Below are 16,666 nucleotides of genomic sequence, written 5' to 3' on the forward strand. Positions count from 1 at the left end.
AGGTTACTTAAAAAAAAAAATCCAATATATACTCTTTAATTTGAAAGAAAAGTAGTTTGACATTTTCAAACTTTTATACATATGGGTTTATCAGCATTAATTTGGATGACTCTTGCTTTGATTACGTTGATATTCTAAGTTAAGATTTATTAGCCTCTGAATATTCTAAAATTATTCATTTCACACTGCTGGCACAAACCCGGTCTACAATGATGAGAAAGATATTGCCCAAAGTCAACTTCAGACTTAAGAAAAATACTTGAATATATAGTGTGAAGCCAAATTCAGGTTCATTTGTGTATGACTTCATGGAGATGGAAACAGAAAGACATTATCTCAGCATCTCAAAATAGAATGACTTACTATGAGCAACTCTGTTGCTAAACATCTGCTCACAGAAGACAAGAAATCCCAGTATAAGGAGCAAGTAGGCACTGCATTTAAAGTCAGGAGCCCGAGAATCTCTTCCCGGCTTTGTAACAGAGACATAACACATCACATCTCTTTTCACTGTACCTTGGTTCCTTGTGCATAAAATTAAGGGAGAGCATATGAATGAGAGACTGTCTTGGAAAGAGTTTTGAGCTCCTAATGAAATGTGGCATACATATAATTGTTTAAGACAAATGCTGAAGATTATCACTAATAAAGATGATGGCAAAAAGTAGAACTGTCATGTGCACATAGTAGAGGAGGCTTGTGATATGCAGAAGAGAAGCAGGAAGGAAAGAAAGGGAACCATGAACCTGCACTGTACAGAATTTTTTGGCCAATAAATTCTACTAAATTGAAAATATGTTCCAGAGGGAAGGAGTGGGAAGAACCATTCTGATGGGAACAAATAAAACTGATAAATGACCACAATCCTAGTTAGCCATGAGCACTTACAAATACCACCTCTGACGTCTGAGTTTTTCCCTGATTTAGCAGTTTCAATTGCTAGGTCATCCTAACGTATTGTTAGAGAAACAACAATATTCTAGTTTTTGCATTCCTTCAATTCTAATAATTATTTATATCTTCTGTCATATAATCAAAAAGTTGCTTTTGAAATGTTTAGGTATATTCTGAATATAGTCACTGAATTTTTACTGTCTTTACTGTCTTTTTCCTTAGGAGCCCAGAATATTTGTCTCTTAAATTGCTGCCAGGTATGTGACATTGGATCTGGTTTCAGCTGTAGAAAAACCAGGATTGTTTTAGGGAAAGAATGAATGACTAGTCCTGCAGCAGAAGTTCTCGAAGTTCTGTGTCACCTGAACTTATTCCTAGTACCATCTGTCAGTAACATTCTGAAAATCAGATTTCAGGAAGACTTTTTGGAAACAAAGGAGAGACAGAGAAGAGAACACATAGTAAGACTGGCTTCTGACGCTCTGGTTTCCTCCAGAGGACCAGGAATCAGGGTGTCAGGAGGAACCAGAAAGAGTAGAAGACCTCAAAACAGAATGAAGAGCACATCTACAAGACTGAATTGAGAACTTCTTTAGCTTTAGAAATTTTCCACAAAATTTATAAGATGCACTTAGCCATTTATTTAGGAAGCCCCATACCCATAATGAAGTTCAAGAGTGTATCAGCTTAAACACAGGATGCGACATCACCAATCCCCTGGGCTATTTCAAGTACCTCAGTAAAGAACACAGCCGAGCAATAACAATTCTGAGTTAAGAAAAATCTCTTTCCTCTGGTGAGCTCACCTTTTAGCTTTTGCTGAGGTGGGCACCAAGCTTTTCTTTCCTGATCAAGCTTGCTGCATAGGGAATCTGTAAGACAAAAACAAGCAAAACTATCCAGGTGAGCGAAATTTGGAGACAGATGTATAATGGAGAACCTTCATCGTGCCTATCCATTTGAATGCCAGTGGATCTGCCCTGAGCAGAAATGGTCGCCACCTGCCCAACAGTGTGGGGCTTCTGGGGTGTAGCATTTCTAAGGCCTGTTAAAAAGCGTATCATGGAACTTTCCTGGCGGCACAGTGGTTAAGAATCTGCCTGCCAATGCAAGGGACACGGGTTCAGTCCCTGGTCTGGGAAGATCCCACATGCCACGGAGCAACCAAACCGGTGCAGGACAACTACTGAGCCTGCTCTCTAGAGCCTGCGAGCCACAGCTACTGAGTCCGAGTGCCGCAGCTGCGGAAGCCCGTGCGCCTAGAGCCCGTGCTCCACAACAAGAGAAGCCACCGCACGGAGAGGCCCGCACACTGCAATGAAGGGTAGCCCCCACTCGCCACACCTGGAGAAAGTCTGCAAGCAGCAACAAAGACCCAACGCAGCCAAAATTAAAATAAAAAATAAAAAAAATTCTTAGCAGTAGTTAAAAAATAAAGCACATCAGGACAGAACAGGTGATCACACTAGGTTGTTGCTGCAACTAGTCTCTGAGGTTCCTATGTGACATTTCACTTATGAAGTTTTTAAAAATTTGCATTTAACAATACAGTATTCTTATTTTTATTTAGGTATGAAAACTAAGCTATTATGTTATAACGTATGTCCAAGGTCACAAAACAAAAATGTGATTACAAACTAGTTCAATGTAATTTTTCATTTAATTAGAGTGATAAAGTATGCTATCATTATAAATCACAAATAAGATTACCTACCTAAACACAAACTATTACTCTGGGTAATTTCCCAATAACTACTAAGAAGCATCAGAAATAATTGCACTGCATGGAAAATATGACCCTTGAGAATTCTACCAGGATGAACTTAAAAAGTACTTTTCCATACTGGGACTTTGAATGAAAGTCTATCACATTTGGTATGCTACTTTTCATTAGAAAATTCAAAGTGTTGAAATTGGACTACATGTATTATTTAGATTTGCCTCTCCATTAACCCTAGTTATGCCACTTACCTTCATCACTGTGAGGCTAAACTCAGGACTCTAATGATATAAATCTGTTTTACATTGAAAGAAAGAGTCAGCCTTCTAGCATGTAACATGAACTACGGCTGATATTATGTAAAAGCGGTGAAGGAAGTAAAATTATAGTCATTCAAGCGGGCAATATTGTGAATACTGTTATATACATTCTCCACATCCCCAGCATATTTATGCTTTGCTCTCCTGATCTACCAGTCCATAAACGAACCTTTATTAATGGGAAGGAGCTACGAATCTACGATGATGCTTGTGACTAAGATTAGCTGGACCATTTTGCCATAATAACTGGTCAGTTGAATCAAATCAGTCTTTTTTTATTTTTTTATTTTTATTAATTTCTTAAGCTCTTTTTTGGAATATAATTGTTTTACACTGTTGTGGCAGTCAAACAGACCTTTTAATGAAAAAAAGAAGACTAAAATAATCACCTCACTATCTTGATACAAAATCACAACATGGATGTATACAGTAGAGACATATCTGATAAAGGCCATAATAGCAGTATTGAAGTTAATGATTCATATAGGACCATAACTAGTTCAGTGTCCTAATCTCATATTTTAGGACAAGAGCTGAGATCAGCTAGATAACTATGACAAGAACAGTTACACGGGGATCTACTCTAGTTACCTCTTCTCTCCTCTCTGGGTTATGCTGTACCTGCTATTAACAGAGACATTCTTGAATCTTGATTTTCCATTATGGTGTATGAAACGATATGCCAAAACACAAGGATCACCTCTCTCTTTAGATGCATGATATCAGAGAGCCTTGAATGGAATTCTATTATTTAGCATAACAAGTAGAAATAATGTAAACCTTGGGGTATAAGGAATTACCTAGTCAAATGTATCTGTGTCACTCTCGCATTTAGAAAGCATTCTCAACATCAAGATTAGATGCCACAAAGATTTAGTAAGTGTCTGTTCTGTCCCAGGCACTACACAAGATAAGTTAATATCACCATGAGCCATCTCATCAAAGCCAGTAAACTACTCATTCTAACCCAAAGAAGACTGCCTGAAGGGCACTACTTTCAGATCTAAGTCTGAATGACTTTTTCTTTCTCTTTCTCTCTTCCTTTTTTCAGAAACAACAATGTAGCATTTCACTGCCCCTGGAAGCTGATAGGGAAATTTTTAAAAAGGACTCAAGAAAAAAAGGACACTTCCAAATAAGCACATTTGATCCCCAAATCTCCAGACTTAAACTTAAAGCTGTGTGAAGACATTAATCTCAGGTTGTGAGCTGAGAATCATTAATTCCAAGTCCTCAATCATGAATGACTAATAAAGAATATATTAGCACACGGCCCAACTGTTCACGGAAACTACCCTACTTCATTGATTCTAAGATGCACTTTTTTCCCCTCACATTTTAACATTTCTGAAATTGGATGTACTATAATTGATGGTATCTGAGAATAATAGTTGGAAGCTCCTTTTCTTACGATACATCAAATAATGGGCACTTTTATGACTGATGGTGCTTCAGGTTCTATACTCCCCAACTGGGGAAGCTCAGGATCTCAGAGGCTCCATTGAAGATTATTACGCCATGTAAATCTCCTATAATAGAACTTATCAAGCTTTCTTTTCATTTTGACCAGCTTGAAAAGCACCAAGATTGGCATGGAAAAAAACCCCTCAAATTTACTACATAATATGAGTACTTCTAAATGACTTAGTTGACTCCATCAAAAGTATTGAGAATTTACCAAAAAAGATAATTTCCCAGATTGTGCCAAGAGAGAATTAGCCTCAGCTCAGACATTAAGGTGGGTCAACATCTCAAAAGGAGAAAGATGAGAAGAAGGATCTATAATTAAGAAACGAGTGATTGCATTGTCAAGATACAAGGCAATAGATCAATAACTGGCAAAGGACCCACCGTAGTCAAAGCCTGTCTCCTGGAGAATCTTAAGGCAGCTTCCATGGAAGTTCAGAATTCCATCGTCTTCTGACTTGTTACATATTTAGTCACAAAATCAAAATTCTCTAGGGGCCCAGGGATCTTTTTTAAAAAAATAAAGTGCTCTATCTACCTTTTAAAAATATGTTAGACATATTTTGAAAAACTCTCCATACTCAGATGGTAGAAATTTGGGCAAGTTCCCATCCTAATGAATACTGGAAAACCTCCAAGAAAAGATAGTGTATCACTGAAGAGCAGTGCCCTTGCCAAAGAGGCAGCACTCCTCCAGCAATGATCAAGACCTGCCACCGTTCCTTTCCCTGCAAGGAAGCACAGTGCTCACACCATCAGAAAGTTGGAAACTGATTTTTCACAAGTCCACAGTGAACAAAACATTAGTACTGAATCCATTGGTCGAACATTATGTTAATCAAGGCTTTTAATGCAGAACTTTGAAACTGGTTCCCCCTGGCTGTGTGCAACTGCAGCATTCTGGAAAAACAGCAGAGGGCACCTTAAGACCAGCACATTTTAAAAGCACTTTTTCTCAATCTACGCGCCTCTTGGTAGCAATTCAGCAAGTTCAAAGGATGTGAATATGGGTCCAGCCATTTATCATGCATTTTCTGTTGAAGCTTCACAATGTCCTTCAAGAACTATGACTAACGTCTTCAACAACTATATCTTTAACTATGACATGCCTTCAACAAACCTGCAGTGTTAGCTTATACATACATGTAGTTGCTTAAAAAAATGGTTGCCAAATTAGCAATGAATGAAAAAGGTTATCAAGGCATAATAGTAGTCTTGGCTCATATTGTAAATTATATTATATTCCAGTCTTTGGAAAAACTTTAATCAAAAGATCGTACATTGTTATAGATGCAGAAAACAAACATGGTTACCAGGGGTAAGGGGCGGAGACAAATTGGGAGACTGGGATTGACATGTACACACTACTATAACAAAACAGACAACAAGCACCTACCATACAGCACAGGGACCTCTACTCAATACTCTGTAATGGTCTATACGAAAGAATCTAAAAAAGAGTGGATATATGCATATGTATAACTGGCTCATTTTGCTGTACACCTAAACTAACACAACACTGTAGATCAACTCTACCCTAACAAAAAATTTTTTAAAAAGGTTATACACACGTAGTAAAATACCTTCACTTTCCTCTTTAAAAAAGTTTTAAAAATTGAGATATGATTTATATATAACATTGTAATGGTTTCTTTACCTTCTTCTTAATCCTAAGGGACGATGGTTTTGTTTTAAAAATTGAACACTTTTTCCCTAGAATCACAGTTCACTTGTGAATGAGAAATCTTTCGCTCCTTATTATTCTAAACATGAACATCTTCACAAACTTGCTAAATTCTAAAAGCTGTTGTGTTTGGTTCATACTGAGAGAAGCAGGTTTCTTTGCTTGTATAAATAAATCTGGTTGGATAACAAAAACATTTTAAGCATTTGAAAACCCAGGGCAGAGGTGGGGGACTGTAACACAAACTGTGTTAAGTACTGTAAAACTCTAATTTTAAGCTACTTATAAAAAAATATTAGCTTGTGGCCCGTGTATAAATGTTAAATAAACTGCATATGCTTTAAATCTCACATTGAGATAAATGCACATTCATTTATAAATGCACAAAGAGAATCAATCATTTGAGTCTACAGTCATCACAACTTTGCATTTAACAAACTGTAAAAGGAAGCAATGGTGTAGAAATTACAGTCATTGGAGAATCTAAAAATGCAGGAACCAAAGAAATTCATAAGTTTGCTTTCTATGGCAATGATACCCAAGATGCTTTCAATATAATCTTGAATAAGAACACTGTGTAACAGCATAGGATAAATGCATTGTGGGTCTACGGGAATTGTTACAAAATATGATGGTTTTAATATATTTGAATTCTCCATGACTGCAGGATAGAGTCGGTTTTTATTTCATCTAAAGGAAAAATGCCTATCCTGTAAGCAAATGACTATTCTGTAATATATGTTTTGTAAACTTTAACTATAAAATAATTTAAACATAAAAGAATAAAATAATTTTGGCAAATTGTCCTGTTCTCAAGGAGCAAGGCATGTAACTGTATTTACTGATGAATTAGAGCATTCAAGTAAAAATATTGAGAAAGCCGATAATTGCGATACCTAGCAACTTCTTGATAATCTTTAGATATAATTTTCTAAAGACATTTTTCTCCAGTTACTTTAGCAAATACAACAAGCTGAATAAGGGACAGGATAAGTTTCTGTCCAAGTAACCCTGAGTCTGCTGCCTCAATTCTAAAGCAGATGGTATGGTGTGAACACAGGTCCTTCCTGCACAAATATATCTCTAGCCACGAGGGCTTAAATAGTTCCACTAATAGAGGTACTGCTTTGAGAAGGGGCATGCCATTAAAATGATTACTCGTATTGGCACAGCACTTTATGTTTTACATGTGCATTTCATGTTTATTAAACACGAACTATCTAGGATGAATCTTGAACTCAAGTTCGCAGCCCTTAAAGCTTGTATCTGTTAGTGACAAGGACAGTGCTGTAGTACGTAAGCTCCCAGTAATTCACTACTATGCCTTCCTCTTGTAGTTTTGTAGTAGTTACCCAGCACAAAAAAACACTGGAGGAAATCAGGACCAAGCCAGGAAAATCTGGAAAAGAATTAAGAGGATTGCTACATGACAGAGCTGGGTCAGGGGGCATCCATGGGTGGGACTGACTGAACAAATGTCTACTGATTGCTATTTGATGTTAGACACCATACTAGGTGTTGAAGGTAGCATGAAGACCCGGGCATCTTAAGATAGGGGACACAAAAGAAAGGGAAAAAGCAGAAGAGACAAATCATGTCTATTTCACCAATTTTCACGTTGGTAGTCTGGATGTGCCTTTGTGGATTTCAGGAATTATATGGTACCTACAAGGCTGGGGGAAAACATTCCAGCTTCTCCCAAAGAATTTAATTTGCAACCAGGAAAATTTACTATCTAGAGGAATATGAATTAATAATACTTGTCTAGATAAATGAATACACGATGATAAACTATTTTGCAATACAATATAATAAAGATATTTTGTAATACCAATTTGTATCTTCCATGTACCAAATATCTCAAAAGACATGACATTTTTTCTTTTATTAATACTGCCTGCTTATTACACAGATGCAGTATCATTTCCTCTTTTACTAAAGAAACCAAATGTCAAAGAAAATTAAGACATTAAAGTTACATAGCTGGCCTTAAATAACTGACACTGAAATAATTATTTAGTTTCCTTTCCAAATGCCCATTTTGCTATGCTTATCACCACCCAGAAGTCACACATTTTTGGTTGCATGTGTGGCAATTTTTGTTTTAAGAGTATGAAAACGATATCCTATGTAAAATAAGTAAGGTCTTAAAATTTTATATCCTTCTACCTCTGATTCTGTCTTTACATTCTTCCTTTGAACAAAGAAAACAATACATAAATTCACAGCAAGTAATGAGTAGCTCTTATTATCTAGGTATCAAAAGCTAAGCAGAGTAGATACTTTTTTTTAACTTCTGTGGGGGATTAGCTGTCAACTGATTAAGAAAATTCTTCTGTTCTCCAGTGAGTTTAGGTGCAAATAAAACTAACACAAACAAAACCAAAACAAGAGGAAAGATCCTGTTTAAGAGGGTCTTATGTCAGGTGGTTTTCAGAACTGAGAGTTGTTAGCCAGCACTTGAGACCCAGGAAAACCCCAGGAGGGGGATTAAAGTTAGAAGCAGTACTTTTATTATAGAGTCCCCAGAATGAGAGAAAACATCATGAAATAAAAGGCTGCTTTCCAAATGACTCTCAGCAATCTCCATTAACACAAGCATGATTTCTCCCACACAGAAAGGAAACATCAATAATCATCTTTCTTAAATAATCCTGACAGAGAGCTAGATGCCTGGCTCTCTAGACAAGACAGGCAGGTCTGCATAGATACATGCTTCATGGTATAAGCATAGCATGGATCAGCTCAGAAACGCCAAGAAACATACATTGATCTAAGTAAATAACACTAAGGATTGATGCATGTCTTCACCCACGTGATTAAAAATATCTTACAAAAAATGAGTAGAAGTTATTTCCCCTTTGTACTCATGAAAATGAGGACGCTTGGGAGACTGCTTTCAAAGCACTAATAAATAATACCAGATGTATCTGCATGGGGACAAAGGGCGAGGAATTCAGAAAAAAGAAAAAAACAACTCAAAAAGTGAAGAACAAAAAAACCTCACAACAATTTATTTATCAAACATTTTCCTTTTTCCCTGTTTCTGTATAAATAGATTTTAGTCAGTGTCCACTTTCAGACATGATTAGGATAGAGTAACACACTTCATTTGGAAATAATTTGTTTCATTTCATCATTCTTCAAGTGAATTTAATTGATTAATTGTATTTATACTAAGTTCTATTGACAGCAGAGGGCCTGGCTTGGGTCTGGGTGGTGGAAGGAGAGGGGAGATAGACAATGGCCCTTCCCAGAGATTCTGGTGCAGCCCAGCGCTATGTTTGGAAGTTTGCACAGTGGAAGACAATGCAGGTACCTCTGGTTCATCCTCAGAGACAATGTACACATCTGTCTATTAACACATGGTAGGTAGTTACATTTAGAGGAAACGTACTAACACATCTGTTTATCCTGCATCTAAGTAAATCTCTTGGCAATTAGCATCTAAACCAGCAGAGAGGCAAGTGGACCAAAGGATTTCAAGGCAAAAACACCATCAGCATCATACATATTGGGTGGTTTGAAAACAAACCCATGACCTTGCACTTATTTTTAAGTAGAAATGCATCTTACAATTTGTAACTGTTGCACCATTTCTTCTCTGTAGGCTAGTTCCCTTTTCATCTGATCCTGGAAATTATCTGGTAGGAGCAAGAAACAGAGAAAGAAATTAATTAAAGTGCAAAATCTACTTTTGGTATATTTAGTAAAAATGTTGCTGATAGTTCCCATAGAACCGTCCACCATTTTGGTATTTTTGAAAGTAAATAATATGATTGTTGGAAGAGATGCTTTCTTTAAGACTGTGATTTAATCAGAATAGACAGTAAATTCTGAGAGGCTAAGATCTCTCTCTCATGTTTCACAACATCTCATAGCCCACATGGTTCTACAGACCTGGCCTCAATCTGAGAAGGAAGGAACTTTAAGAGATATTGTGCAAAATATCTTTGCCATTCTTCATATTGATCATTTTTTATTGTATTTCCAGAAAGGAATGACTTCCTAACGTGTATCTTGCTGTTTTATCTTCTCCATTGATCATTTTTTAAAGTGGGAACTTGGCTAACTTCAGCTTTTTCTGCTTTAAATGAGAAATTAACATGATTCCATATGAATCTGTGGTGGATGGTCAGGGCAGCGGCTTGAAGAAACCAGAAACTTTGTCATCATCTCTTCTTCTCTTCCTTTCATCTCTACAGCCAACTGGTGTGTGAGTCCTGTATCTTCTACCTCCATCCTCTCCTCTCTTTGCTATTGTTACCTCCTAAATGGAGTCACCTCTTCCCTGAAAAGTTTCCCAACTAACTACCTGGCATCCAGTTCCTTCCTCTACAAATCCTTTTCATTCTCCAGCTTAAAAGTCCGCGATGGTTTCCAATCTCTTTACTACTCATGAGATTCTGGATACTTAGAAACTAAAAATATTGTTCTTTTTATTTTTTTTTGACTTCTATCTTTCTATACTATTTGAATTCCTTCCCTAACCTCAAGCATGTATTTTTAATTAATTTTAAGAGGCCTTTTTGAAAAAGCAGTTTTAGGTTCACGACAAAATTAAGAAGAAGGTACAGAGATCTCCCATATGCACTCTGTGCCCGCTCCCCGCCCAGTCTCCCCCATTATCAACATCACTCACAGAATCTGTTACCAAGGATAAACCTACACTGACACCTCGTTATCACCCAAAGTTCACAGTATACCTTAGGATTCACTCTTAGTGTTGTGCATTCTAGGCATTTGGACAAATATATACTGACATATGTCTATCATTACAATATTATACGCGGTATTTTCACTGCCCTGAAGTCCTCTGTGCTCTGCTTTTTCATTCCTCCCCTCCACTCCACTCCCAGCAGTCACTGATCTTTTTACTGTCTCCATAGTTTTGCCTTTTATAATATATATACTTTTTTTTTTTTTTGGCACATGGGCTTAGTTGCTCCGTGGCATGTGGGATCTTCCTGGAGCTGGGATCGAACCCGTGACCTCTGCATTGGCAGGCGGATTCTTAACCACTGCGCCACCTAGGAAGCCCTATAATATATGTACTTTTAAAGAGACCTGTTTCCTAGTCTCACCTCAGGATTTGATGTGAAAGTTACTATAATAGAGGTAAGTCTGTGGCCCTATGCAAGGGTCAAGGGAGGAGCCCTCATTCCCTTGGAGGGTTAAGGGGGAGGAAACGCTTGAGGAGATACGATCAGGTTCCTCACTAAGATGTGGAGGCAGGAGTGAGGAACAGCAAGTGGCTGAGCTGATTGCAGCAAAGGGGGTGGAGAGAACTCCTTCCACCCCATCACCCACCAAACCACTCTCCAGTCTCCACACATGCACTGCACTTTCAACCACTGTGTGTTTGCCACTGTTGTGGCCTGGCCCTTACAGCAAACAACTCCCTTTTCTTTAAAGTCCAGCTCACATGTCTTCTGGAATGTTCTCTCTGATTCTCCTGTCCTCTCCTGCCAGAATCAGCCACACCTCCCTTGTACTCCTCCAGCACTCTGTGCATACCTCTGTTAATGCCTCCATAATTTGTACTATGATTAGTTGTTATACATCTGTCTCTCAGTGAAACAGTGAGGAGAGGAAGATAAACTTTTAGACACTTTAAAAATTTCCAAAGCGCACCACAGTGCTCGGCACACAGCAGGGGCTAGTTGATGAATGAGGAATGAACAGAACAATGAAGTATCCGCCAGAAGGTCTGGATTCTGCCTTGGACAGTAATTACCCCACTCTGGAGGCTGTTTATCTAAACAAACAAAGGTGTAGAATGATGTGCTCTATAAGGTCTTTTCTTGCTCTACTACTTTAAGATTTGATGACAAGGTGAGCTGATTTGGTTGGGCTCCACACACCCAGTTCCATCTTTCCTGTGCTGGAAAGTGGGGAGTGGGTAATTGTGACTTACCCTCATAACAATGAGGAGTTGGTACTGTATGAGGGGCTGGCACCCACCTGCCACCTCAGGATGTTCTGGAGGTGGAGGTGGGTCAAAGCCCATAGGCTGGGTATAAGGCAACGAGAGCCAGGGCTCCACAAACTGCCCTGGTTCCAGTGTCCTTGGCCCCATACCTGGGCTAGAATACCATCAGAAGATCAGTGTGTTTTCCAGACACCAGAGCACATCCCAAGCATGTCTCCCTCTGTGAAGGAGACACCTGCCCTCTGAACCTCAGCAGCTTCCTCTGTCCCTCTCGGGCTCCGCAGTGCCTCTGACCAGGGTGATAACTGAGGTGGGTGGGAAATGAAGGGCTGCCTGAAGCTGGCTGTGGCATGTCCCTGGCATCCCAGGAGAGGCTGAATTTGGAGAAGGAAATAGCTAAGGGTAGTTTGGAGTGGAGTGATGATAAATAGTCCTTGCTTCATTCATGCTTCTTGCCCTATGATGGCACATGGTACAATTCTTTAAGTTAAAAAAAATGAAAAAAAAATGAAGCCATTAAAGTGTTAGAAAAATGGTAATAAAATTGGAGTGAGGAAGGGCATCAAAGACAAAAAGCAAACAGGAAAGACTGACAGATTTGATTAGATGAAAATTTAACTTTGGTATGACAATAAACGCTAACACAAGACACCACAGTCAGCATTTAAAAATGGAGAGAAACAAAAGAATATTTGCAACATGATGAAGAATTAACATTTTAGTATATGAAGAGTTCACACAGGACTTCCTAGGTGGTGCAGTGGTTAAGAATCTGCCTGCCAAAGCAGGGGACATGGGTTTGATCCCTGCCCCAGGAAGATACCACATGTCGTGAAGCAGCTAAGCCTGTGTGCCACAACTAATGAGCCTGTGCCCTAGAGCCCGTGAGCCACAACTATTGAGCTCGTGTGCCACAACTACTGAAGCCCACTCACCTAGAGCCTGTGCTCCACAACAAGAGAAGCCACCACAATGAGGAGCCTGTGCACCACAGTGAAGAGTGGAAATGATCATGGATTTGTGCAAGGATTTAGTAACAACGATGCCTATAACTCGGATAAACTTTAATGTCCAATATAAGAGTGCATTTATAGACCACTAAGCAGTCTTGAAGCTCATGTTAAGTGAAAAAATGGAGGGTAAAAAATGGTGTGTATAACATTTCATTTTGTTTAAAAAATGATTTAATATGCGCTAGAAAGGCTGAAACTCCAAAATGTTAACATTGGTTTCCTCTAGGTGACAAGATTATGGGTGATTTTTATTTTCTTTCCCTTATATTTCTGTATATTTAAACTTTTCTACAACAAACGTGTATAACTTTAGAGATATAAAGATTGTTAATTGGCAAAAGAAAAAAAAACTAAAATTTTTGCTGTGTTCTAAGGTTGATGAAGGCACAGTTTAACTGGAGATGAAAAAATCATTAGGCTGTTTTCTCTAATGAGAATTACTTAAAACCCAACTATTTTTGGAAGATGATAGCATAAAAGGAGGTGGCAGAGAAAAGCACTGAAGGGCAATCTGCCAGCCAACACAGTGGCAATGGCTATGCTCTGTAAATGTGGACAGTTTGAAAAGCCAGAGTTTTTCAAACAGCAACAAAAAGTATCCAGCCTACATACCCGGCACCAGAAATAAGAAGAGAACTCATATGCTAGATCTAGTTCCCCCGGTAGAACCTATTCATCAAGCAATACGCTTTGGGGCTTATTTCATTACATAGTCTTTATTTTGTTATCACTGCTTTTAAACAATGATAGAGACTTTTAATCTGTACCATGTTTTAGAATCCCCCATCCTTCCTTCTCCAGAGGATGCTACACAAAGAGTGAGGAAAGAAGGATGGAAACCACTGAACATAGAGTGAATCTAGTAACAGTCACAGGTGAAAGATGGGACAACCATATTCGGGTAGATGAAATACAGTTTGTTTTTAATAAGAAGTAACCTTAAGTAACTTGGAAAAGAAATTTTTAATAAAAATCTAAAATGATAACATGATCAAAACCTACCAACTAAGTTTTTCACAAAACCACTGGCTTTTCCACTTGGTTCTCTCAAGTGCCATGAATTTGTCATTGTACCAGCAGATCCAAGGACTCAACTCATGAGTCCTTGCTAATCTCCTTTATCAGTGATCCAACCTCATCTTCATTGTCAGTTTTAATCTCTTCGAATATGACACCAAAATTTATATCAACCATTGATTGAGAGCACGTCATGTACCCATAACTTGCTGCATGGGCAGCAACAGAAGACTCTGTCTTGAAATTATTTACAATGCTGTCAGGTAGAGGATGAAAGGATCAGAGAGGAGTCAACACAAAACATCCACGGAACTAGAAATACACACAGTAGGACTTCAGCACAGACTGCACACTGCAAGAGTGAGACAGCTTCCTGGGGATGGCAGAACTTGAGCTGTGTCCCAAATGGTGAGCAGCACCTAGACAAGGGAGGCATCTGGACTACAGAAACCCACATGCAGAAGTGGACAGCGAGGGGCAAGGGTGGTCCTGTGGTAAGTGGAACTGAGTAGAGGAAGAAGTGGAAATAAGCCTGGGTGGGCTGATTTTGGAGCGTTTTAAAAGCCAGTTAGGGGACTTCCTAGGTGGCGCAGTGGATAAGAATCCGCCTGCTAATGCAGGGGACACGGGTTCGATCCCTGCCCCAGGGAGATCCCACGTGCCACGGAGCAACTAAGCCCGTGCGCCACAACTACTGAGTCTGTGTTCTAAGGCCCATGAGCCACAACTACCGAGCCCACGTGCCGCAACTACTGAAGCTCATGTGCCTAGAGCCCATGCTCAACAACAAGAGAAGCCACTGTAATGAAAAGCTCGCGCACTGCAACAAAGAGTAGCCCCTGCTCACCGCAACTAGAGAAAGCCCGTGTGCAGCAATGAAGACCCAACGTAGGCAATAAATAAATAAATTAATTAATTAAAAAAAAAAAGCCAGATAGGGGTTAGATTAGATGCAATATGATCAGCAACAGGGAATCACTATAGTGAGTGGAAGACATGGCACCAAAGGTAGATTTGTAGGAAGGCTGGGCTAATGGCAGCGAGCGTAAAGGGCTGGAGTGGGGAAGGGAGGTGAGGAACCAGGGCACCCCAAGGCAGTGACACAGGAAAGAGAGAGGCGGAGGGCCTTCTCCATTCGTGGCCTCATCCGGCAACCCTTTGGCAGGTCCCAGGTCAGGGCTAGGAGCCAAGTTATACTGATGGCTAGTGGCAAGAGAGTAAAATGAACGAAAAACCACAGCATCTTTTAATAATATTTCATAAATCCAGATCTGATAGTTATCCTACATCAGACTTTATTTTTGTCAGCTAATAGTACCTACTTGGTAAGCTAGAAATGAACTCATGATTTAAAATTGCTTAATTTTTAAAAATTCATGTTTGTAGTTCTGTCACCAACAGAGGCAAAGTTAGCCTTGATAGTGATTAAAGTCAGTTTTATAGAGGCATTGGACTTTTTTTTCTAAGAGAAAAATAAATGTGTAAAGAGAAAAAGCCTTTTAGTTTTGCTGCTTGTAAAACTGAATTTTTTTTCAAGAGGTGAATAAGGAACCCTTCTACATGTGCTTCAAGGAAACATTTTTTTCCCATAAGAGAATGTACTTTAAATAAAGAATTTTGCTTGTTTAAAAAAAAAAAAAAAAAAAAAACAAAAAACCACAGCAAAGGCCTGAATACTCTAATAAAAGAGGGTGCAGGGCGTTGGAGGAGAAGGGAAGAAGGAGAGATTCACTAGGGAAGGCAGACATAATGTGATAGCAAAAATGACTTCTGGATTTACAGCTTTGATCAGACTGGTCCTTAGTGGAAGAGCTTGGAATGGTGGCATCCTGGAGGCAGGGTCTCCAACCATTTATTCCTCTTCAGTTAAACATGGTCATTGCAGGATGTGGGATCAGCTGTCCTACTGTCATCTCAGTGACCCTGATAAAGGTGAAGGTCCTCCTCATCCATTTCCTCCCAACTCTTATTTCTACCCAATTCTAGATTACATTTCTCCCACCTTCCCTTAGGATCCCCTCCTGACCTCTCTCCTCACGTTCTACTCAGTTGGTCAACTAAATGGATTGTCTCGGATCAAAACAAGTTTCACTGCCTGTTCCATCCTCTGTAACTACAGCCCAATAAAGCTCCAGAAGTTCTGATTTCTAATATGAGCTGGTTTACAATAAAGCCCCTGCAGCAATATAGTATTATCCTTAAAATGGTAATGGTAGCAACAACTCCCATTACTGTGGGTTGGTCACTAGTCACTATGCTAAACACTTTATGCATTTAATCCTCCCTGCAACGCCCGCGAGGTGGGTAGTAGTATTGTTCTACAGTTAAAAAGGAGGTTAGGTAACTTGCCTAAGGTTATTCAGTGGGGGGAGTCGGTGTCCAAACCTGGAGACCCCACTACTAACCGCCACGCTCTCTGTTTCCACCTGAATGGTAAATGCCTGCTTGCTCTGCGGTTTTAGCTCCTTCCTACCTCCCTGCATTTCCCCATCAGGGTGTGGCTGCTCTGGAAGCCTTTGTCCCAGCAGGTAGGGAGCCCAGCTTGTTCTTCCTCCTCCTCCCAACCCCTGCCCTCAAAGTATGGAGGCTTGCTTTCTCCTCCACCTCCTCTTCCACTTT

The 16,666-nt window shown here is 39.3% G+C and overlaps 1 protein-coding gene across 1 annotated transcript in view; it reads right to left on the bottom strand.

The window, feature by feature from the left end:
• Positions 1 to 1,703: 1,703 nt before the first annotated feature.
• Positions 1,704 to 16,666, bottom strand: part of SKOR2 (SKI family transcriptional corepressor 2) — a 35,514-nt gene continuing 20,551 nt past the window's right edge. Inside the window, exons 6-7 of the mRNA XM_057700375.1 lie at positions 9,662 to 9,729; positions 1,704 to 1,766 (exon numbers count right to left, since the gene is read on the bottom strand). Coding sequence (XP_057556358.1) covers positions 1,704 to 1,766; positions 9,662 to 9,729 — 131 coding nt within the window. The remainder of the gene's footprint in view (positions 1,767 to 9,661; positions 9,730 to 16,666) is intronic.

This window comes from Hippopotamus amphibius, chromosome 11, assembly GCF_030028045.1.
Source record: "Hippopotamus amphibius kiboko isolate mHipAmp2 chromosome 11, mHipAmp2.hap2, whole genome shotgun sequence".
Taxonomy (NCBI): domain Eukaryota; kingdom Metazoa; phylum Chordata; class Mammalia; order Artiodactyla; family Hippopotamidae; genus Hippopotamus; species Hippopotamus amphibius.